General features: G+C 40.1%; 1 protein-coding gene and 1 long non-coding RNA gene across 10 annotated transcripts in view; one reads left to right on the top strand and one right to left on the bottom strand.

Moving 5' to 3' along the window:
- The window catches only part of LOC141577068 (uncharacterized), a 401,469-nt gene extending 377,500 nt beyond the window's left edge, over positions 1-23,969 (top strand). For 2 of the 5 annotated variants that reach the window (XR_012505589.1, XR_012505591.1), the window contains 9 exons: positions 3,734-3,810; positions 5,373-5,582; positions 7,070-7,206; positions 11,262-11,311; positions 12,017-12,142; positions 13,901-14,032; positions 16,783-17,630; positions 18,411-18,485; positions 20,365-23,969. This is a non-coding gene — a long non-coding RNA (uncharacterized LOC141577068). The remainder of the gene's footprint in view (positions 1-3,733; positions 3,811-5,372; positions 5,583-7,069; positions 7,207-11,261; positions 11,312-12,016; positions 12,143-13,900; positions 14,033-16,782; positions 17,631-18,410; positions 18,486-20,364) is intronic. The other 3 variants (XR_012505593.1, XR_012505592.1, XR_012505590.1) reach the window with 3 other exon arrangements.
- KCNN2 (potassium calcium-activated channel subfamily N member 2) overlaps positions 5,053-24,231 on the bottom strand; it is a 363,080-nt gene continuing 343,901 nt past the window's right edge. For 4 of the 5 annotated variants that reach the window (XM_074360473.1, XM_074360474.1, XM_074360475.1 and 1 more), the window contains 4 exons: positions 18,431-18,541; positions 13,812-13,939; positions 8,090-8,159; positions 5,053-5,656 (listed from right to left, as the gene is read on the bottom strand). In XM_074360473.1, coding sequence (XP_074216574.1) covers positions 5,369-5,656; positions 8,090-8,159; positions 13,812-13,939; positions 18,431-18,541 — 597 coding nt within the window. In that variant the 3' untranslated portion in view covers positions 5,053-5,368. The remainder of the gene's footprint in view (positions 5,657-8,089; positions 8,160-13,811; positions 13,940-18,430; positions 18,542-24,231) is intronic. The other variant, XM_074360476.1, reaches the window with a different exon arrangement.

Here is a 24,231-nt window from a genome sequence, read left to right as displayed (position 1 = left end):
TACTAACTCAAAAATTAAAAAGTGGCTCACTTAAAGCCTTTTATCTATTCACTGTCACTTTTCTCTCTGAGGCACTGTAATTGTATCCAACAGAAAGGCTAATTTTGGACTTACATTCCCAAAGTCCACAAAAATAAAAATGTTTGACCTAACAGTTTCATTTAGAGGCAGTAGAACAAGTGAAGCTGGGGATCACTGACATGGAGGGACAGTGGGTCTGTGCGACTCAGAGCAACACATGATCACAGTAGATGCCTTAAAACTGAAGACAGTCTGCATCTCCTCTAGTTCCCCCTGAAGGGGTGGTAGGTGGCACAGTGAAAATTCTGGTCTTTGAGACAGAGTAATGTAGATTTAGAATGTTATGACCAGAAGGCGTTTGATTTTTGTTGTACGTTGTACCAAATGTCTTCTTGTTAAAGTGATTTTGAGCCTCCCTTTACAGCGTAGACACAGATATCTTTATTTTAGTGTCACATGCCACCGCTCGTCTACATCTGAGGCGGGCGGTGGCCACAGTGTCTGCAAGCGTGTGCGGTGCTGGCCTGCATGACTGAGGGCTCGTTACCTGCTGGCCTTCAGTGGAGGTGACAGGTGGCACTTCCTCTGCGTGTGGGTGGGAACACAGTTTGTTCTGTGACCTGTACAAGTCCCTTGTCAGACACATGTGTATTTTGCCTTTGAGTTAAACTCATTTAGGGTCCTCAGGTATTTTTATTCCTTTACCTTAGCTGAGGGCACTAGGTTTCACTGCCCCCAAATATGTTTTTTAAGTGACAGAATTGACTAACAAGAAATATCTTGTTCACAGCTTTTAATTTTTATTTTTGGCCAGAGTGGAAGACCTCAGGGACATTGATAACTAAATAGTAGGGCTATGTAGAGACAAGAGTTGTTTTTCTAAGCAGGAGTAGAGAAGAGGCTAGTTATTAAGCAAGTAGAAAGGCTGGAGAGAAAGTGTCCCTCTGTCCGGCTTTCTGCTTGGTCACAGTTTGTGGACCCCTGCCTCCCTCACACTCCACTTTTAGATCTGAACTTTCATAAATTTTTTTTTGTCTTTTATTATTAAAGTACAGTCAGTCACAATGTGTCAGTCTCTGGTGTACAACACAGTGTCCCAGTCATGCATGTACATGCATATATTTGTTTTCATATTCTTTTTCATCAAAGGCTATTACAAGATAATTGAATGTAGTTCCCTGTGCTATGTAGAAGAAATACGGTTTTTTAAATCTATTTATATATATATATATATATATATATATATATATATATATATAATAGTTAATATTTGCAAATCTCAGAGATCTGAACTGTTAGATCCAACTTTTGGATCTGAACTTGAGCGAGCACCAATCCAGTGGTGCTAACACTGCCCCGGTGAGCAGTCCCGGTATCTTCTAATTACTCTTGTAGCTGCTCCCTCCCCTCCTCCCTGCACCAATGGAGGACTGAGAACACTGGGTCAGAGGAAAACCCATAACTAGAGAAAAGGGCATGACTGGAGAAAAAAATTCCAAGTATTTATAAAAATTTGAAATATGAAATAACTGTCACGTTATCTGTATTTTCTGTTTCTGGGTTCACTGACTTGTGACATATTTGACAGAAGTTTTAGAACGCATCATTGGCAGGGCTCTATTTTTGTTTGTTCCCTGGCCTAAGAAACTGAAAAAGAGCATGCCCATCAGGGCCTCTCACAACAGTGACAGTGAGATGGAGAGAAGTGCCTCATGTCATAGCCCTCCCTGCAGGGGCTGCAGGCACCACATCTTCTACGATTCTGTCAAACAACCAGTTTGATAATTTTTTCTGGATAGATGGACTTGATGGTTCGGCTGGAACTCACAAACTGTTAGGGAGGGTTCCATAGACTGGGAGAAGTCTGTGAAGGCTCATGGACTACAGGGGTGGATTTGGACAAGGAAGTGAGCCCTTTGGTCCAAGTGCTGGGTGACTGTATCAGCACGCCCCTCACCACATATCCCAAGTCCTAAGCGTACGGCATAAACGCCTTCATGTTTCTGGATCATGGTTATGAACAGAGTTTGTGGGATGGCACGGAGAGGAAGGAGGATGACAGAAGCACAAGGAACGTATATACGAGCTGATATTCTGGGATCACATTAAGCAAGAGCGGTGATAGGAGCAGGAGATGAATAAATCAATCCCGAGTCCTGTAACTTGCGTTAAGAGCTAGACAGGTGAAGGGGGAGGGCTTGCGGCCTCTGCCGCCACGTGTTGGAAGTTGTAATGAGACAGGCAGATAGCGGGGGTGTTTAATATTTGTTGCCTTTTACTGGAAATAGTATTAAAAATACCCACCATCATTTCGTTAAGTAGGTGCTAGGCTTTACAGAGCCTCACTGTTAGCTGTGCCTTTTTATACTCATTTTGTGGATGAGAAAAAGGAGGCTCAGGATTGTGGCTGTTCAGTACACAGAGCCTGCGAGTGGCGGAACTCAGTTCCGAACCCAATTCTGAATTTTAATCTCCTTTTCTTTCTACTTTGTCATTCTCCAGACTGGGCTAAGTTGAAAAACAGTAGGGCTGTGAAATTTTAATCCGTATCTAAAGATTTATATGAAACCTAACCAACAGGTTTTTCTCCCACTTCCCACCCTGTCCTCGAACATAATTATTTGATTATTGCAGATGCTTTGGTGGAGAGTCTGTTGGAAAACAGTTGCCAAGGGAGGTGAAATTAGGGAGAAAGCATATGAAATTTCCTAGATCTACTCCATGTTAAGACTTTGGTTCATCCTTTTTTATTTGAATAGCATGGACTCTTCTTTCTAGTGGCCAATCCATGACACTGTGTGTCAGTAGGGGAAATGAAAATATTGAGGAAGGCGTCGTCATTGTAATTCAGAATGATTTGTGGTGGTCATACGTCCTTGTGCAGGCTGGAGAGAGAGAGGCTAGGATGTGGTAGGTTGAAGTGTAAGAACAGACTCAGTTATCAAATTAGAAATTTTGGAAAACACAGTGTAAATTAGAGGAAGGCGTAGAGTTCACGAAAGAGCAGCTTTCCAAGGAGCCCTCAAAAGACGTTGCTTCATGTTCAAAGCCATGTTGGGGGAGGCTTGGAAATGTCAGGAAAAGTTGGTTTCATTCTGCAAATCGTTGACCACAATGTCTATGCGATAGATGGGTCCTTGACTCCTCTTCCAAATTGTGGTTATTTGATGTTGTTTAAAATATCAAAACAAAAGATCATACTGTCTTGTTGACTCATTACCAGGCCTCGTATACTTTGCATAAAGAAATAGGAAAAGGAAGATCAGTTTTTGGAGTAGAGAATTACACCCTACATGAGCTGCAGTTAACTGGGGATCGGAACAGGAGAGTGACGCAAGGCAGTGAAATCTACATAAAACTCACGTTCTCATCTCTTCCTCAGCAAGAGGAGCAATATATTATTCTAGCCCCAGTCTTCTAGTATTCTGGAGTGGTGGTGCTAATTGATCAGTAAGATGAAAATTAAACTTAATTATGCAAGAAGTAACTGCAACAATTGTAGGAACACATTAATCATCTTTTCAGTTTCTCACTCCTTACATCCATTGTTTAAACACCAGATACTTGATATGTTCTTGTGACCCAGAACGCATAAAAGAAAATTTTATCTACGAAGCCAAAATCTTGATGAAGTAGGATTCTAAAGTTTGTTTACCTCGCAGTGTGTTCCAGTAAGCAGTGCTCTAATCATTTTTCTTTCACTTATTTCCAGGCCTTGCCCTCGTCCTGTACAGACATATGTAAGATGTGTGAATCAGCTTTGTCTGAAGCCACTTCAGATGGGCCATAGTAAGTGGCAAGTGATTCTCATGCAGCCTAAAGGAGTCATATACTTACGTGTTTGATCTTGAATGCCAATGTTAGATTTTTGCATCAGTTATGGAGAATAGTTATGAAAGTGATTTTTATTCATTGAACTCTGTAAGGTGATGAAATATATAGCTCTAGTTTTGTGTTAAAGAAGAAAACTACTTGGTGTGCTAGCAACTTGCAGTGTCGTAAGGTAGACACCAAAGGGTGTGGTGCAGAATAAAGGGTTAGAGGGTCAAAGCAGACTTCTCTGAAAATGAAGGAGTCGTTTTTAGATCTAGGCCCAACCCAATAGGACTGGTTTAAGAGGTGTCCGAATGGAGCCTTATTTTTATGGCATTTGACCCTACCACTGTAGACCAGCTCTTACTGTAGACTCTAGAGACGACCACCATGTAAGGGAAGTGAAGTCCACAGTGCTGTTACCTCAGAACGGTTCTGCTAAACCCACTGGGTTCCTAGAGTAAATATGGGAAGAGATGTGTTAACAGCAGTAACTAGCCAGTTCCATTTCACAAAAGCTGACCTTAACTGCCCATGAAACAAGCACAATAAAACTTGTGAAATATACTGGATGCCGCTGACTTCCATGTACCACGTTTGGAAGTACAGACCACTTGCTTGGTGGCGTGTGTCATGGCCAGAGTGCTGCTCCTTTGTGTTGATCATGCTCTTCGGAGCTATGCAGCCACATGCACCTGTGAACATGCGTGTATGAGCCACACAGAGGGTGCGTCAGGGGCCCCTTAGAATAAATAAATGTATGAGAAGTGATGACATAGGTAGTTTAAATCTAAAATTCTGCAACATCAGTTCATAGACAGTGGTGTAACCCTGATACTTTCTTCAAGTAAATCTGCTGGTAAACTGGGAAAACAACAATTCTTGAAAACAACTGTGCCCCTACTTTATACACAAGCTTTGATGTTAAAGCCTCACTTCCCATATAATTTGGACACAAACAGAATTAGAAATGAGACATTGTGAAGTCACGGAGAACAGTCAGCTGGCTAGGTCAAATGGCTGTGTCTGTAATGTTTCATCACGAGATAAAGTCTCAGTGTATAGGGTATGGGTGGGGTAGTTGAAAGTCTTCTTCCAACTGCCCAAACTTTCAGAAATAAAAATGATTAGCATGCATTGGATGATGATCAATCATTTTACCCTGAAAAGCATGTGCGAAGTGAACCTTTAGAAATGTCAAATGACAGAACAAGTATGTGCAGAAATTAACTTTTTTATTACATATCATATAATGTAGCAGTAAAGTCTGCTTGAAGTGCGCAGATAAAAAGGTAGTGAAATCACAGGAGGAACAATCTATATAGCAATCATAGGTGCATTCCCTGTGCATCTGAAAGGAAAAAAAAAAAGAGTTTTCACTCATTTTGGCCTAAAACTTAGTGTTCAGGTTCCCAGGATTCTGACATCAGAACCCGGATAACGCTGATTAGAACCATAGGGGCTTTACAATAAAAGCTAAAATATTGACCATATGATGGCAAAAAGTCTTATTTTGTGGTTAACTGATTCTCTTCTAGCTACTCTCTGATGAAGTTGGTGGCGCCGTGGAGGAGGACCTCCGCCTCCTGGACGAGGACCGGGACCGCTCAGCGTCATAGGGGACGTGCTTGTCGTAGTTCTCCATCTGAGCCTCGAGGAAATCTCTCTGCTGCTGCCTGATGGTCTGGCTTATGAGCCCAGGCAGGGCGTGGATGCTGCCAATCAGCGTCTCTAATTTTGTTTCCAGGGTAACAATCCTCTTCTCAAAGTCTTCACTCCTTTCATTTAAGTCGGAAATCATGTCATACATGATGTTCTGGGTCTGGAAAACAGGCGTGAGAGGAAGAGAGAGACAAAGAGCGAAGGTTTAATTACACTTGCCCTGGAAGCAAACTGTCCACTCTCACAGCAGCTTGAGGGCTGGTCTCATTTGGGTGATACACAGTGTGGTGGGGTGGGGTCAGCTAACTGAACACTCAGCCTGGCCAAGCAAATTCAGCGTCTGTTCAATGCCAGGATTTAGAAATACAAGAGCCCAGGCATTACTCTGATCCAGCTGCAGAAAGTGGTGTGCAGGTGCTGCTGGTGGTGCGGCCAGGGACGCTGGGTGGTGTACAGATGAACAGGTTTTGATTTCATATTTATGTATATATTTTAATGGCTGTTGGAAAAGTTAGCAGATCAACTTCATTTTGCCACATGTATATTAATTAGGACAAGGCTGCTTTTGAAAAACAAGCCGACTTAAAGAACAACGCGTAATAGTACAGATGGTATTGGGATGTAGCAGAAACTTTGAAGGTGGAATATGAATGAGGCTTAGGACAAACTGATTTGTTCAAGTCACTGAGTCACTTAAGCAATTTAAAAATTCCCAAGTTTCTTCACTGTCCTCTGTTCCAAATTATAGGCTCTCCGTTGGGTCAAATAACATTTTTACAGAAAATCATTGAGAGAATAAAGTTGGGGAGATACTCAAGTTAACGAATCCATTTTATGGGCTGCAGCTTAATCAGAACTAAGTGGTTTGAGATAGGAAAAGGCTTTTGGGATCCTGGCGAATTTGGTAATTGATTTTCTTGATCAGAGGGTATTCATAACTCTGACCCCCCAGTTACAGTTCTGGAAATAGCCAAGAGAGAAGGAAAGAGGACCTCAGGGCTGATCAGCTCAGAGCCAGAGAGGGAAGATGGTGGTCAAGAAGGGAAGGATGGAGACATGAACCCCTGTCCAGGGCAGCCTTTCCCAAGTCTCAGACTCCTTTGGTTAAACCTTCCCTCTTTCTATCTAATTTGCCTCTATAATATGTGCTCTTATCTTGCTTAACAACCTCTTAATGATGATAAATGAACTGATTAAATAAGGGAGTTATTATTCAGAACACAGTCACCTAGTTTGAGTTTGGCCATGAAGACAGAATACATTGACTTTTATTTTTACTACACAGTCTTGAGACTATGTAAGCAACATCCGTTCATTCAGAAAATACTGAACCCTGATGGCATAGCCAGTCCTAATAATAAGCATAGCACTGAAGAAATAATAGAAACAGCATCTTGCATCATAAATATATAATTTTACTTCAAGAGTGTATCTATTATATATAGTATGTATAACAGTAATATATACGATGTTACACATAGTAAAATGATGTATCTTACATATTATTTTCAAGCACTGCAAGTATGTTTTCTTTTTCATAATAACACCCAATGTCTTTTATCATTTGATCTAGGAGTGATGAAAGAATGCGCCCCATGTTTGTTCCTCATGTGTCCCTGTGGGAGCCATGTGTGAAAATACTGAGCACATCTTTGGTCCTCACATCCGTGTGCTGCCCAGCGTGAATGAATGATGCCCGCTCTCCCAGAGGTAAGTCGTTACATATTTCACTTGTGGTCTTCTACTTACAGGATATCAAATATTCATTTTCAACGTATTTATATAGCATGTCTTGTTGATATACATTAACATGAATATAATTAATTGTGCTATTTCATGGGGCTCAGACAAACAGGTGTAATTTTTATAGATTATACTGGAGGCTTTAAAAAGGACACAGCTGATACATCCGACAAGCAGTAGGACGTCCGGGTCCAACTGAGAGCTGCCTCTGGAAAAGCATTTGTGTTGAAAGGCTCAGAACGCTATTCTAATGCTTCCTTTGGAAGTAACGCAGGAAAAGGCAATGTTGTCACATTTTGAAAGTGGAGTTTACTTGAGAAGAACCATGTAAAAAATGGCATGGTTTTTGTATCATACAGAAACCACCATAAATTATAAAAAGTGATGACCCTTTTTTGAAAGACAGCTGTAAGCTCTAATTTCTTGTATGTCAAAAAAAAGTCTATGTTGGTTTAAAATACAGAAAATAATTCTCTTGAGCTCTGTGTAGCCCTGAGCCACATAGTGAAACCCAGGATGTGCATCTGCTTTCACAGGGATGAGACTGAGCTACGCAGAAAAACCGCAAAGGTGCTGCCTTGTAGTGCACTGGATTCTTACTGAGCTTGCAAAGCACTGGCAGTGGGAAAGCTTTTAGGGTGTTTAGGACGGGGCTGAACAACGCATGTAACGAAAGCACATATTAAGAGTTTTAGAAAAATTCTTACAGTTTAGGCCATCCTCTCAGCATGGTTCTTATAATTTAATTTGTTAAATAAGTTTGGGGTGGCCTCCCCTTGCAGCATTATTGGGTTTTGTGCAGTGGTTAGTTCCCAGAGATGTAATCACGAGGGCTGAGACCCATGCTTACCTTTGCCAGGTCCACCAACGTGTTTGCTTGGTCATTCAGTTTCCTCTGCTCCATTTTTACACTCCTTAATCTAAAAGACAAAATCTGAAGTCAGAAGGGCTCCTTTTTTGCTACGGCTATCATACGCCTTCCAAAGAGCATGCACAGAATTGACAAGAGCAAATAACTGCATGGATAATGCCTTGAATATTTGGGGTAAAGTCCAAACTGGTTATGTATCGGTACAATGAGAAGCATGCTTCCCCAACACCGCAAAAAAGGAAAATAGAGACTAAGAGATGAGGTGTCCTTAGGACAGCTATTTACCGGGTAGTTAAAGTTGAATTGGGAAAGGCTCATAAGGATTTAACCATATGAGAAAAGCCAAAACATTCCTTAAAGCCCCAGTATCGTGACAAATAGACATAGGAAGAAGTATGCAAAGCAGCTGGAATTTCATCAGTGTGGGAGCAGCGAGCACCTTCCTATGCCTACGTGACTGGATACGGGCGTCGGCCCTGTTTAGTCTGAGATGGGTTGGGTTAGGCATTTGAACCTGATGAAATACAGTGATAAGTGAGATTCTTCTTTGCAAAAAGAAAACTTTTATTCAACCAGCAGCAAGATAACTCAAAACACATAGTTCTCTTATTCTTCATTGTATTTCACTTGACTTTTATCTTAAACTGCCATTGAATTTGAAAGGAAGCCAGAGCATTTCTTGGTGAGAAGTTTTCTTAATTTTTATTGGAGATAAAAGTCACAGGACAATTAAAGTGTCCAACAGATGGGATCTGTCCTTGTATATAGTTACTTTTAGAAACTTTAAAAATATCATTGCATATATCTGATTGACAGTCAGAAAGCCACTGTTCTTTTAAGAAAATATTCTTTCTGACTGAGTACTTATCATTCCTTATTTACATAATATTTCAAGAAATATTTCCTCAGTGCTTGCTACGGTACCAAGAAACTAAGATTTTTCTAACAAGAGAGAGAAAAGTGGTTTGTTCTTTAAGCCAACCACTGGGAGCCATGCTCCAAAAGAGAAGCAGGTCTCTCTGAGCTACTTGGTGAGAGAATCCACGCTAATCTTGTTACTTCAATGGTGGGTCACTTTACAAAGTATAGTATTAATGTTGGAGAGAGCACTCTCTATTATTTCCCAATTTAAATGAAAGGTAATTAGCTAGAAGGGATAAAAAAAATTCACAGGGCAAGATTTTACTGCCAGGGAGATTTCTGTAACACATGTTCACGATGCTCAGTGATTTTGTTCTGAAATGTGGGTATCCAATATGTCACGAAATCTGCTCCACAGCGAAGAGACAGTTCCTTCTGCCAGTAAGAGTTTAACTGACACCTGCTTAAAACACGATCTTTAACCATCGAAAACAGCTTAAGGTTAGAACTTGTGATCCTAACTATGTGTTTCTCTATTAGAAGACTTGGAGCTCAGTTAAGTAGCTCCTTTTTAAGCTACTATAGAGACAGAATGTGTTTGAATCTAAAAGAAATTGACAAGCATATTTAAATCTAATATGTTGTCGAGATGTATTTCTCCAAGTACGTGCAAGGGTTACAATTCTGGATGTGTGCCTTTTAAGAACAAGCCCCCCCCCCCAGAAAAAAACCCCCAACTTTGAAAATGTGTGGGTCATTATAGAGAAATGTACTACAGAGCGTAACACTGTGACACGTGGATTCTTTCCTCCCTGGCCCCAACTTGACCTTAAGTTTCTGCATGTATGAAAAGAAGAGGGTTAGATTAGGACAGTGTTTCTGCAGTGCTGGATTTATACCAACAGAGGTGTTCTAGATGACTAAGTGGTACTCCAACAAGACACTAAACAAGGCTGAAACAGATGGAGAGACAGTTATTCCCTTTAATTCTCTCCCAATTCTTGATTATTATAAGAAAAATGTCTCAGGCTGGTCCTATCCTGTTTTTTATCTCCTAACACCTGCCAGGGCCTCCTTTTTAAAAAAAGAGGGAGCAGGATTGCAGCTCAGAGCTCTCTCCAGGCAATAGCCTATGGTTAGAATTCAGTAGCTGTGTTTCAATTATCAACTGATGTTATCTTCACCTCTCGTTGCTGGGAGTGATATATATTTTTATCCATTTAGAATAGGGATTTGTATCACGCTTTCTGTTCAGATTTAAGTAGGTCATAGTATAGTTGGCACACATGCCTGAAGTCTGGGGACACCAGATCAGAAGCCTCCAGCAACTTGTGAGGGCAGGAGAGCCCTGAGTTCTGCAAGCCCAGCGGAAGGGCCGGTGCTGGTCCCTTGCCTGAGGTGGGTCCTTCACAACAAGGGAGCCCCATTTACTCGTCTGGGATTTCTGCATTACGTTCATGACAGTAGAATTTTGCCCATTTTGTTTTCCGCTAATCTGGAAAGCTGGCGTAGATTAGCCCTATTTGATTGGAATACCTGTAGCTCCTTGAACTTAAATTATGTTGCCTCGTTGCTGTTTAGACTGCCTGGAACGTCGGAGAATGGGGAGAAGAAGCCTACTTAAGCTGCAGCTGCCAGAATAAAAGATAACATGCAGCTGTGTATTGTGCTTTTATCCCCCCCCCCCAAAAAAAAGAAGAATAAGAAACATATGTTGATTTCTTCCTTGTGAACTTCACTTATCACAGGAAAATATCATGATTTTGGATCACATTTCCATAGCAGCAGTCAGACTACTAAAATTCACAAATCAGGGACCCGCTTGGGTGCATGCAGCCAGTAGAAAATTCTGCAAATGTCGAAGGGAGCGGCTCACACAACTTACTTCCGAGCTCTATTTTCATTTTGTTGAAATAAAGAGACAAAACAAAAGAAAAGAAACTGTAAAATATTCTGGAGCACAGTGATACAGTGTGGTGTTCAGTGGTGCACAGGGGGCTCGATTCGTTAACTGGAAGATCCTGTTAAGATTCTGCAGGGTTTGGCGTACTGATAAGAGAGAAGCACTATCCGATTATTGTCATCCTTAAAGTGCGTGGCTTCCTCCAGAACTGGAGTTCAGAAGGAAGAACTTGTATCAAGTCATCTTGGTCTCCTTGATACATGATGCTCACGTAAACAATAGGAAACATTTTGCCTAGTATGATAGGATATGGTTAAAAGGAGAATATTCTAAGTAATTCAGTTTTTGTTTTTTTTGTTTTTTTTGTTTTTTTTTTTTTTTTGCTAGATTACATCTTTTCCAACTCAGGGCTGTTGAGAAGCCTGGTTTTCTGAAAGGTGGGTAATCTCACACTCTCTGTTATAGAAATTAAGTTGATGGGATTTCTTGACTCAGAGACAAGTTCATGGATGGGTCTCTACTTGAGACAGAAGAATGAGAAACTTTGAAGGTAATACTGATAGTAGAAAAAGAGTTAAAAGTAACAGAAACAGAATGCTTCCTGGCACTAAGTGACGGTCCCCAAAGATAGATACAGTACTGAAAAGAGGACACCAGCCTGGAGGGTGAGGTGTCCGTCAGAGACTAGAGGTCATGTGTCTGGGAGGGAGGCTCTGAAGCTTGGAGAAGAAAAGGAAAGAGGAGGCTGGCAGAAGGAGGGAGAGCTACTGAAAAAGCTCTCAGGACAAATCAGAGAATAGGAGAGGCCAAGAGAGCTCTATGCAACGAATTTGTCAGTATTTCCTTAACCAACAAGGTCCAATTTCCCCTGGTGCAGACTGACAAGGTTGATGGTCTCACTGTGTCTGAACAGGGGGGTAGGGAAGTCCTGGCCCTTAGGAATCGAGCCCTGTGTGCTTTACTTTGACTTCACTCACTAAGATAAAATGAAAGATAAATATGAAAAATGAGAATAATCTAGCCACACCCAGCCCATATACTTCTCACAATGTAGAAGTACGTACCCTCCCCCCTCAAAGGACACCCAGTAGCCCCAAGACTAATTTACAAAACAATTCAGAGCACTTTTCACTTGCTTGCAGGTCATCTACTTTAGAAGGACACATTGCTACAGAAGAAACAGAAGGAGAAATGTCTGAAAGCAGCAGAAGAATCACAAGTGGTTTCCTCCATCACTTTATCTGAAAGCAGCATGTGCAGAGACCCAGGTAATCTGCGCCGTGGAGCCCTCAGCTCAGGTCTGTGCGCCTTGTGGCCATGTGCCCATCTGCCTAGGGACAGTTTTCAAACTTCATTTCCCCACAGAGTGTTTTTTCCTAACATTTTAGTCTTAAAATTATCTCACCTGCAGGAAAATTAGAAAAAATTTACCGAGCGGTCCCCCAAGATTTTCAGTGTGGATGTAGTCCTAACTTGAGTTCTATGACAATTTATATAAATACCCACCACTTACACATGGCTATAGAATTATATTACAAAAACTGTCAAAGCATTTTTTTTGTGGCTATATGAAACTATACCAATGACATCAACGGTAAGTCGTATTTCATTCCATATGGGCACAAGAAATCTTTCCACTGCTTTGTGTCATTTTGGTTTTCAGAATCTTGGTTAGGTATATTTCTGGGTATTTTGTTATTTTTGATGTAATGGAAATGTTTATTTTGAGGTGGAAAAAAAAAAGGTGAATGAAGGGCCACAAATGGCCATATACCCTTCTTTCTTAGGGGTGAGTTGTATTCCATCACAGACACAGATGCTACATCACTCTTGATGTACTGTTGGGTGCTTCCATGTCTTGGCAATTGTAAATAATGTTGCTGTTAATATTAGGATATATGTGTATCTTTTTGAATTAATTCTTATTTTATAGTTGGCTTTATTCCTTTGATAACTATGTAAGTTTAAAAAAGTAAGTAGAGTTCCAAATGGTCTTAGAAACAATGAATAGTACATATATGTAAATTAAAAAATATGTGCAAAAAAAAAAACACAAAGAAATGAGCTATCAAGGCATGGAAGACATTTAAAAGCTGTATTACTAAATGGAATAAGTCAGTCTGAAAAGGCTACAAACTGTACGATTCGAACCAAATGACATTGTGGAAAAGACACAGCTACAGAAACAATGAGAAACAATGGAAAGATGAATGACTAGATGGAGCACAAGGGATTTTTTAGGGCAATGAAATTATTCTGTATGATACCACAGTGGTGGCTACATGTCATCATGACTGAGGGAGTATATATTGTGTGGGTGCGGAGGGCTATGTGCAAAGTCTCTATCTTCTGCTGAAAGTGCTCTTAAAAAAATAAAAATTGGCGAAGCTCTGAGTACCTGCCTCTCTGAGGCAAGTGAGACAAGCTGGTGAATGAATACCTGGACACCCAAGCTTCAGCTCAACCATAAGCCGTTATCTTCAAGGTGGAGCTTCAGCCTATCAATCTTAGACCGACCACAAGAGGGCGCTGATATTTAAGAAGGACTTTGCAATAAAACGTTGAAATCCTGGCTGGGCAGTACGAGGGTCCTCCCTCCCCATACACAAACAAAACATCTTGAACTATATATAAAACTAAATGTGGAAATATAATACAGTTTTTAATCCAATTCTTGCTTCTATCTAAAAACACAAACTAAGGAGACAATGTATGTTACATGGCAACTCTCCCAATAGTGATGATTTACAATCATTAAATGAACTGACAGTTTAAGGATATCATATTTGGAATTATGAAAATGCCAACAACTGTCTTCTTGGAACAAACATGACACTGTTTTGTTTTTTCCATCCCTTATGAAAGAAGAGTTACCAAGTTTAAAACATTGAAACCCAGAGTCACTAGTGCGGGCTGAAAGTGAAGGCTGGTACTTACTGATGAATAGCTTGCAAAAATTTTCGTTGATGTTTTCTTACTTTTGCATGATCTATCTTTTTTACTAGCTTTGTATTTTTGTAAATTAGCCACGTTTCCCTGAGTACATTGGCAGCTGCATTTTTCACCTGTTAAGAAAACAAACACAGCAGTTGATAAGTTCCAGAGCAGAACCGTCTGAAACCTGGAGGTCAGTCATGTCCTTCTTCCCAAAGATCATGGTAAGCTCTAGCTTTATTTAGCAGCTATTTCTCAAAAACTGGTTTTCTTGACTCTGTGCCTTTTTAAAAGTACCTGTAGCTGTTTGGGAACACTTACCTTGAATGATTAGGGAGGGGCTGATCTCGTTTTTTAAAAAGAACCCAGTGATGCTGCTGTCTCCCTCTGCTGGTGCAGTGCTTCTCTCCCTGGTCTCTGTTTCCCCAGGGAGAGGCAAAACGCCAGGGCGCCAAGGTTAAGTGTGGCCTCTGCAAGCTTGGTGGCCGTGTTTCCATCACTGAATGTACAAGGAGACCTAGTCATCCGGCCTCCCGGAGTGACTCAGCACACTGCTTGCTTATTTAGCCCCCTTTATTTAATCAACTGACAGAAAAGTCTCTGTTGTTATGACTTTGTTGGTAATTTAAATATGCTTCGTTTCATATGGATGGCACCCAGGCCTTATATTACAAAATTTGTATTCATTCAGTAAATATTCACTGTACAACTACAGGCTGAAAATAAAAATTGACTCCTCATCTGAAAATGAAATCCCTACAGTTGCTTTTAAAAACAGAGAGATATATGCATTTATGGTGAAACATCCTCTTTTGAATTCCCGTTCAAACACAGGAGTGCATCTCCTAAAGCATCATATTTAAGTGCTATTTTTCAATACAACCACCACCACACAGTAGATCCAACAATAGAAAAACTTACCCTCTACTCATAATAGTAGGTTTTTCTTGTCCCTTGTAAGGTTGAAGGGAACAGAAGACGGTGGAAAACATACAGTGTTCTCCAGGTTTGAAGGATGGGGATTGTTACAGGGAAGTGACATGCAAACCCACAGGGAGTAGGTCTGTCGATGCATTTGGGACCACTGAAAGCTCCAGAAAGTAAATCCTATAGAATTTCTGTTCCCTTATTAAGAGATGAGTAGGACACAAATTACATAACTGCGCACTACTGTTCTGATTCTGGATCTTATTGAGAATTCTTAACAGGACTGAAAACATCCACAGTGGACATTAATATGTATCATTACCCTTCGTGGTACATCCGTGACTTTAAACATTACGTCTGGGTGCTTGCTGGCAAGTTTCTTTCTAAACTGAAAGTATCCACAGGACCAAACTCCAAGATTTCCTCTGGATTCAGACAGACCTGAATGAATAGTAATAATATATTTCCCAAAGCTATATAGCATGGTCAACACACTGCCACTGTACGGTGAAGAAGTGCCACAGGCCCACTACTCAGCGGGTGCTGTCTGACGAACCTACTGCCAAGTTACTGCTTTCATGCTTTCATTTTCAAACCGTTAGATTATTCTGCAAACATGGGTCTATTGGCCATTTTTGGATTGCAGACTGTCATGTGCATTTTACAATTATATAGGGCAAGCCTCCCTTAATGCCAGTACACAGTCCTACATAGAAGTGATTTCCAGATAAAACTGTTCCTCAAAATTTGTACCTGATGAGTAACTTTTTCAATAGAAATTGTTCACTTCAGTTAAAATACACAATGGAAGGCTCGGAAGGTGACACTTCCTCTAGGGAGCATCATCTGACATTCAGAATCATGTTCAGATTTCAGGTCTACCATCGTTACCCTTGGTGTGAACATCAGAAAACTTCCCTGTAGTGTTTAGGGGAGACTTACAATTTTTCTCTAGCTATAAGTAGCACCCTTGAAGTTACATTTTTAATCTCTCATCTCAATAACTATTAGGTCCTTGTTTACTCTTGGTTATTCCCTAGAATAATTCATAAATGATCATTATTTTAGATTTAAAAAAATTTTTAATTTTTAATTAAAAAAATTAAAATTATAAATGGGTCCACTTAAAAATTCCATAAATAACCAAATGGAATCAATTCCAACTGAATGACACCTAGTAATTGATGGCTTTGTATAAAATAATGCAGTGGGGACCACAAGAGGGCTACTATTTTCATATGTTGGATTGAGTATAATAATGGAATGGGTATGCTAAACCAGAAATTTCTGCTTGATTTCAATGCCATTTTAACATTTGTTCTTGTACTTAGTGACATTTTGCCTACAAAAACCGATCAATTGGCAAGCCTGCTTGAGTGTCTTTCTCAGACCTATGAGAGACATGATGCTCACAAGAAATACTGCAAAGTAGCTGCACTCTGAAGAAAGAAATGAGATAATAGAATTAATAAAGCATTATAAAAGCACAATGGAGCACGGGAATCCTGCAGCTAGAGCAGTTCTTACTGAAAAAGCTTTCTACCAACAGTCTGACTCATGCTTCAATATTATCCGCAGGGAGTTTGTCAACTGTATACAAAAACTCAAAGCAGAACAGCAGTAACATCAGAAAACTCGGTCAGTTTTGGGAAATGAGTTCTGTTCCTAAAAACCAAAAGAAAGTCGTCTAGATGCTGAATCCACAGTCCCTTCAAGGGGGCAGGAGCAACAGGAGCAAAAATGCACTTTTCTGCCAAGCAGGAAAAAACAGAACTTTCATCTGATTTGCTGAAGGAACACCACCATAAAAGCTTAAAATTCTCTCAGTCCTAGAATACATTTCAGCTCTTTCTCCTCAGCAGTTAACTCTCCCACTATATAGTATATTTTTGTTAAACAAACTTGATATCCTCAGGAAGGAGGAGATGACACTAAATGCAGTCTACTCAGAGAGGATCTGTTAAGAGGAACTGTCCCAGTCTCCTGATCTCTGGGGAAGAACGAGGTAAAGCAGGGGTTCTCACTGCGTGTGACTTTGTCCCTTTAGGAGAACACACAGCGATGTCTGGAGGCAGTTTTGGTTGTCACACATTGGGGGACGTGCTACTAGCATCTAAGGATACTGCTGAACATCCCACGAGGCACGAGAGTCCCGCATGACAAATATCCAGCCCAGAAGCTCAGTAGTGACGAGGTGGGTAGACCCTCAACCAGAGCGACTAAACTATAAAATCAACCTGGAGTATCTCCTGAATGAGACTGAGTAAAGCCTCGTCAAGGGCAGTATGTGGCCATATTACACTGTAGATTTTTAAGTGAAAGTTCTTGTATTTTCTAGCTTCTAAAATGTTTCAGTAATGATATAGAATATCAATATCCCAAAGTACATTTAAAGCAATTACGTATTTCCTTCTTGAAAAGCAATTACGTATTTCCTTCTTGAAATAAAACTAAATAGTTGCTTATAACAATAAGAACCAAATTTGGAGTATACGAGGGACTTTGTGGCAGGGTTCTTTGGGATTTTGTACAACTTCTGATTCTTAAACACAAACTGTATAGTATAGAATGCATCCAAACAAGCACATGAGATACCCAAAGCACATGCTACAGTTTTGGATACAATGTGGACTAATAACCTCCTGTGTCTGTGTTTTCCTCTCCTAGTCTACCCTTGACAGTGACCAGAACTGTGCCCCCCCCCCCCCAGCTCACTTACCCCCTCCCTCCCCGCGTGGGAGGGCTTGTGTGTGTTCTTCTCTAACATTGAGAAATGTTCACCAGTTTGGAGAATGATTTCAGGAATTGAAGAAAATGAGAGAAAACTGTGAGCAGCAGAAGACATTCCACAGCGATAAATCCAGGCCGACAGGACAGTGGCAACCAAAATCAAGAGTGAGTGAAAAACACTACAATTAGAACTCTGCTTGGAATTTCCATTGATTCTCTCATGGGTTAAGTTACCAAATGACAGTGTATTTTGTTATGTCAGTGAGACCCTTACCGGACTCCACCCTGGGGAGTGGTCATACAGCAAGATGACTCGAACATAATCTTTAAGTATTTTTGACCTTGTTATTTTGGTGTCTCACATGACTAGGAAGAGAGGCTAACAATTTAGTTTAAAAAAAAATTTTTTTTTTCTTTTTACATAGTTTTGACCTGTGATACGATGACTTTGACCAAGTTCCCTAACCTCTGTGTCTTGGCTTACACAGTTGTAAACTGGGTATAATAATAGCATTTCCCTCAAAAACTTGTAAAGATGAAAATGGTGTGGCATCTGGATGGAAGAAAACTAATCACAGAGCATGCCACCAGTGTACACTTGTTTCAACATCTCTCTGCCCCTTCCCTGGGGTCCTTCAAGGCAGTGGCTAGTTTCTTATTGGTCTTTGCAACCCCAGTCTTTAGCATAGTGACTGTCTCCCAGAAGCTCAGGAAAATATTAAATGTTAAATGAAGTATGCCTATTTTAGATTTATGTGGTCTATTTTTATCCTTGAGTAAATAACCAGCTTGTCCAATTATTTCCTAACTGACCTAAAGTTAGAAAGACTCTATTCTCAAAATGCAAAAAAGTGGAATTGATTCTCCAAGGATGTCAAATTTAAACAATGTCCTTTCCGCTTCAGAGGCCCAAGAAAAAAAACCCTAATGCTATCCCCTTTGCAGACAGAGGGCTGGTGACTTACTCTCTTCGTCAGCTGAGTATCCATCATGAAGTTGTGCACGTGCTTCTCCGCTTTGGTAAGTTCTAGCTTCCTCGCCACCACAGCTACCACCAGGGCTGTGCAGCCTGCACCCTGAAACCAGGAGACAAGAGCACCACGCAGAGTTGGTGTTTTTGGTCTCAACCTCATTAATGTTTTGCACCAAGGACACAAGCATCACAGATAAAAAGCACTGTAGTGCCCGGTGTCTTCAATAAACATTACAGAAAACACATGGTGATGAACACAAGTAACATGCCTTTAGATTGTAGTTTAAAAACAAAAGTATGATATTTGTATCAAATACATTTTATTTATAAGAAATAAATGGTAAAAAAGCAGCTTGCTGGATTTTTGAATCCTTTTAACCCAATTTTAAATAGCATCCCCTTTATGTTAGCCGAGATGGTGGCGTGCTTACCAGACAGCCACCTAAGAGTCTGATTCCCACAAGGTAACCTGGTTTTACCTCGTTACCAAGTAGGTCTAAAAATCACTGGTTATGATAGCAACTCTGCACCTTAAAATGTGGTCTACATCTTAACTATATCCACAGTATATTGAATTTTTTTCTGTAATATTTAAGGACGATATACTTAAATAAGCAAGTTAGTTAGTAGCCTATATATGTAATTTGCCCCAATTTCATTTTTTAAAAAGTATTTGGAAAGGAAAGAAAGAAACCCAAGTGTGAAATGAACTTCTCTCTCAACGGATGGAATACTAGTAACTTACTTTGTTCTTTGTGCTTCCTTGCAATGAATACGTATTACTTACACAAACATATGCTTACACGTTTAAAAAGTGACAACAGTTTATAGTTAAAAGAAAACACCTAACCTAACCTTTCCATATCCTTATTAACCTTAAAAAAAATCCAACCTGGAAAAATGATCTTTCTTCATGAACATACTTTACTTGTTTTATAATTAATTATATAAAATCATCTTTATTTGAATTAATAAATGTAATTTAGCCATTCAAGTACTAACCAAAGAAGGAATTTCTGGTCTTCCTGAGTTGTTGCAACACATCTGGCAGGAGGGACAAGATTGTGAAGACAGGAGAAAATACATACGGACATGCATACTTGCCCTGTCTTGCCATGCCCTGATCGTTACAGTCATAGAGATGTGCCCTTATTAATGAGCCACTACTGTTTAAATATAGTATTTCCAGAGGGTTTAAATATCTCCTACCCAGCTCTATGAAGAAATCAGGATCCTCAGAAATGAAGTGATACTAATAATATGATCAGAGGAAGAAGCAAGAAGGCATGAGACTTACCTGGTTTAAACTTCTGGTTTTAGAAACAAGGCAACTAAGGCAGAGTAAGTGATTATTCACTTAGGAACTCTGACTAGCTCTGATCTATTTCCCACCCTTTACCTCATCTCATAATACTTTCATCTCTATTTAGGACCACCCATATGCTTATTCATGGTCCTTTCCACATCCGCAATACAATATGGAACACTGTATGTCAAAGCAAAACAAATTCAAATTCAGCTTATTTTATATGATTAACTCTTGAAGTATGACTGTTTAAAAATTGAGCAATATGGTTAGTTACCAAAAGAAGGAAAGACATTATTCTTATTTTATTACTGGGGCAACTTTTAAATCAGTTGTTCTTAAACATGACTGTGACTAGAATCTTTTAAAGCTCTCCGTGTGATTCTAACAGAGCTAAGAGCTAACTGCTTAAGTGAAGGAGGATATGACAGGAAAACGGCAAACTGCATCAACTACTTTCTGTTTTAAACACGAGATAAAACAAAGGTTCTTAGCAGAGTCATTTCACTTACGAATGAAGACATCCAGGAGACGATAAACAAGGAAAGCAAAGGCAGGCGACAGGGTCTGAAATGTCTGGACTGAGTGATCGCTATCCTGATATTTTGTTCTTTGTGCAGACAACGGAAGCAAGGTGATTTTGGAGCTGAGTACCAAAGAGAAGAGTGGCCTTTGAAGCATCTATACTTCTGTTGACTTTCAACCATCTACCACCAAATCTGAGTAAGCTGCAGTATTCTGATGAGAGACCAGCCTGAATCAGCACCTGCCCGCTGGACGGTAGCATCTGCTCGACAAGTTCGGCATCACCTGTTGCAGGTGTGCTCCCAGGCGCTCCTCAGTCGGGGAGTGTCAGGAGCAGCGATGGCTTTTTAATCAGCAGCAGGTACAAAACCTGAGGGGCTTCTACCACTGGAGAGTTATCTCTGAGTGGCAGTTGGCACTGGAAGCTGAATATTGCTCTCCCCTGGCTGGAGGCCGCTGCTGAGATTCTTCTGGAAAGAAATCAAAATCCCAACCGGAATGGAAAATCACTGGTATCAAAAGCTTATGGAATCTGATTTTTATTTGTGTTTATTCTTGAGCTCTATTTTTCCTTCCTGCTCCTGGCCCATTTCTTGCTGAGCGTCCTCTCACTCAGCCCAAAGTCTCATGCATTAAAATGAGTACTCCTGTTGCAACTGAGAAAAGCAAGTGAATCTGACAAATAATGATTGAAAATATTACCTGTGTCCCTCACTCCCTTATCTGAACTGTACCATTTAAATTGTACCCCAAGAGCCATTTAGAAACCTCTTTTTGTTCACCTGCAAAGTTTTTACTTGTTATTTGTAAGCCTGATTCCTCCCTAGGTTCCTAATAAATCATAAGAGGTTTTGATATGTACAGAATCAGGTTTTTAAAAATAACTTTTAGAGTTATGCACAATGAAGTTGGCTCACCTCTAAAAGCTTTCTAGGTTCAAGGTAAATTTCTGCCAACACATTAATGGTTACAGTAATTAAAGTAAGGACACGATGTCCCTTTTGTGTCTATTTCCTGGACCACTGTGTCTCATAAACTGAATAAGAATGAAAGTAAATATGCTTTTACAACATTGTCTCCAAATCCTGTCATGATCACAATGGATATAGAAACAGTGGGGACTAACATATGTTACTCTCTGAAATTAAGATTCCAGTATGCCTTTAACAAGATGAGTCAGAGTCTTTTCCCCAAAGTCAGAAAATGCTTCCTGGTTACTTTTCTATTTCATTTATGTTATTAAGAAAAAAGCCAAGCAAATAACTAACCTGCTACTTCAGGATGCTCAGACAACTAAAAACTAAATTGGAAAGAAACCCCACTGTTGATGAAGCCAATATATTAAAATCAAAGGTTTAAGTTCTCCTTGGCTAATTTGTCAGCTTTCCTTCTAACAAATGAGATGTTGCAAGAAAGGAAAAGCAGGGAGAGATGCCTTGTCGTAGCAAACACAAGTATTAATGCGCACAACACCAGATTAAAGCGAACATACAAATGACAGAAAGTGTAAGCCATCCCAGCACCTGGAGAGTCTTAGATGCCAAATTAAAATACAGAACTTTTCTCCACTGTTTCCTTTTCTAATACAGCACACACACTGAAAGCCATGTTGGTCCCTGGAATGTAAAAGAAGTTCAGGTAGCTCATTTTCCCCAAGATCACTGATCACATGCTGATTGAAAAGTTCAAAGAAGTGACATTTTTACTTTAGATCACCTGGTGATGCTGATCCTACAAGTACTTATGAAAAACCTCTTTGGGCTCAAGCTTTAATAGCTTAACAGACAAGCCTATGGAAAAGGGGAATTCCTTTAACAGTATACTGAGAAAGGTTTTGATTTTTCCTTATTAAAAAGGCATCTGCCGAAGGGTCAAGATAGATAATAATAATGAAATTTATAAATTTGGGAGAAATTCCAGGTTACTTACCACCACGGAGAATGACGCTGCTAACCTGTGCTAATGTTCAAATTATTCCCCTGTTTAAGTATCCTCCTGAGTCTCACAATAGCTCCTAAAAGGTCAAAGTTCATTTTGAAAGCAGACAAAGACTACCATTAGTGAAAACTTCCTAAAGTACAGTTATTTTGAAAAACTCATGCTTTCTACCTCAAGTACAACCAAGTTAATAAAACAGCTAAAAGATTAATTTTCATCTAAAAATATTAACTTGTCCTCCAAAAGGAAGGTGAAGTGAGTACTTGAAAACACTGCCCCTTTTTCTGTCCCTGTGGTTGACTGACTCAGTGTCCTAGAATAATAAATATATTTTTAGTGCACTTGCCTGACGCAATTATTCTTTCATAAGAATACGTACAACAAGCATCTCTGGCAAAGAAAAGTCTATGAAACATTTAGCTTTAGTTTTATATCCCACTGGAGTTTTCCAAGATCTCTGTCATGAAAATAAACAAGATTCAAGATAATTTTGAAGACAGATTCCCTTTATCAAAATTCCCTGCCTCTGAGCATCTTCAGATCGAGTTGTCCCTTGAACAACGAGGGGGTCAGGGGGAGTCAGCCCTCCGGGCCCACGAATGCAGCCCACCACGGCCCTGCAGGACTGAGGCGTTTACTACTAAAACATCTGTGTGCAAGTGCAGCCACGCAGGTCAAAGCTGTGTTGTTCAAGGGTCAGCTACGTGGCTGACGGGAGGGTGCAGGTCAAGGTAAATGTCCTCGCCTTAAGGAAGGGGGCAGAAGGTATGTGTGTGGTCTTTTGAATTCAGTGACACAACGTGAGCTTAGGAGCCTCAAAGCTCCTTTAGGGTAATTTACTTGTTCAGCTCATTCTTGTGCTTTGGTGGCTGGAAAGAAGGAAGTGCTACATGAACCCGGCCATAGGCAGTGACTCGTCCCTGGGTTTAAGTCTCCTTCTTAGCACCAGTGCCGGGGCGGGGGGGGGGGGGGGGATAGGGGGGGAGGCGCAGATCCCAGACACGGGGACGGCAGCCCTGCCAGCTCAGAGTGCTGACAGCTCAGAAACCTGAGGTGGAATTGTAGAGTCAGTAGTCGAAGGCTAGAAGGTCACAGTAACGTCCAGCTACTTACTTGCCTGTACCTGAAGAAAGCAGCTATCATATTTCTTGAGAAATTTTTGTGGGGAGCAGTGAAGGTTCGCTTAGAGCATCAGTGGGGTACAATTTAGCCTTGGGGCCCATCATCCCCTCCGGGGATGATGTAAGAATTTAAAGATAAGCTCTCTTCACTGGGCTGTATTTGATGAGATAAAATAGTCACACCAGAAAGAACTGAAAATAAAAGTAACATAAAAACCTCTTAAAAATTATTATTTGATATTAAACACTTCATATCAAATGGTATAAGACACATAAAAGGATCCTGGGATTTTTTTTTTTTTTTTTTTTTTTTTTTTTGGCTAATTCACACATGTACTACCAAGAAATGCCTTTAGTTTTTCAGGATCCCTATGTCTACTGGTAGGGGAAAAATTATCCTTAAATGCAAAGACAGAAAGTAGCAGAAATATAATCAGACTTTAGGTTGGGCCTTCTTTAATACCAGTCACTCTCTTTCTCTAAGCTCTGGCTAGTTTATGGCTGTGTTTTGGAATACCCTCTGATTATGTTAACAGTATAGTGTTAACTGCCCTTGAGGATAAAAACTATTGAACCCTTGACAGCTGACCGAGTCACCGTGTGACCTTAAGACTTCTTAACACCTGGTAAATTTGATGACAGAATTATTATGAAATGCTCTCATCCTGAGGTGGTTTAAAGAAATTTTTTTTTTTGCTCCCTGAATAAAATTTTTAAAATTAACTGGTGTAATTTTTAAACTGTTATGAAGTAGAAAACCTTTATACATTGCTTTTTATACAGAATTATTGATGGGATGGAAGAAACCTAAATCACTCATATCTGGAGTAATCTCACTTTTGTCGAAGAATCCATGGGGGACTTTGTCAAAATCTAGGGGTTCATACATCACTATTAGTAGAG

The sequence above is a fragment of the Camelus bactrianus genome, chromosome 3 (assembly GCF_048773025.1).
Source record: "Camelus bactrianus isolate YW-2024 breed Bactrian camel chromosome 3, ASM4877302v1, whole genome shotgun sequence".
NCBI classification, from domain to species: domain Eukaryota; kingdom Metazoa; phylum Chordata; class Mammalia; order Artiodactyla; family Camelidae; genus Camelus; species Camelus bactrianus.
This window is presented reverse-complemented; position numbering and strand designations above follow the sequence as displayed.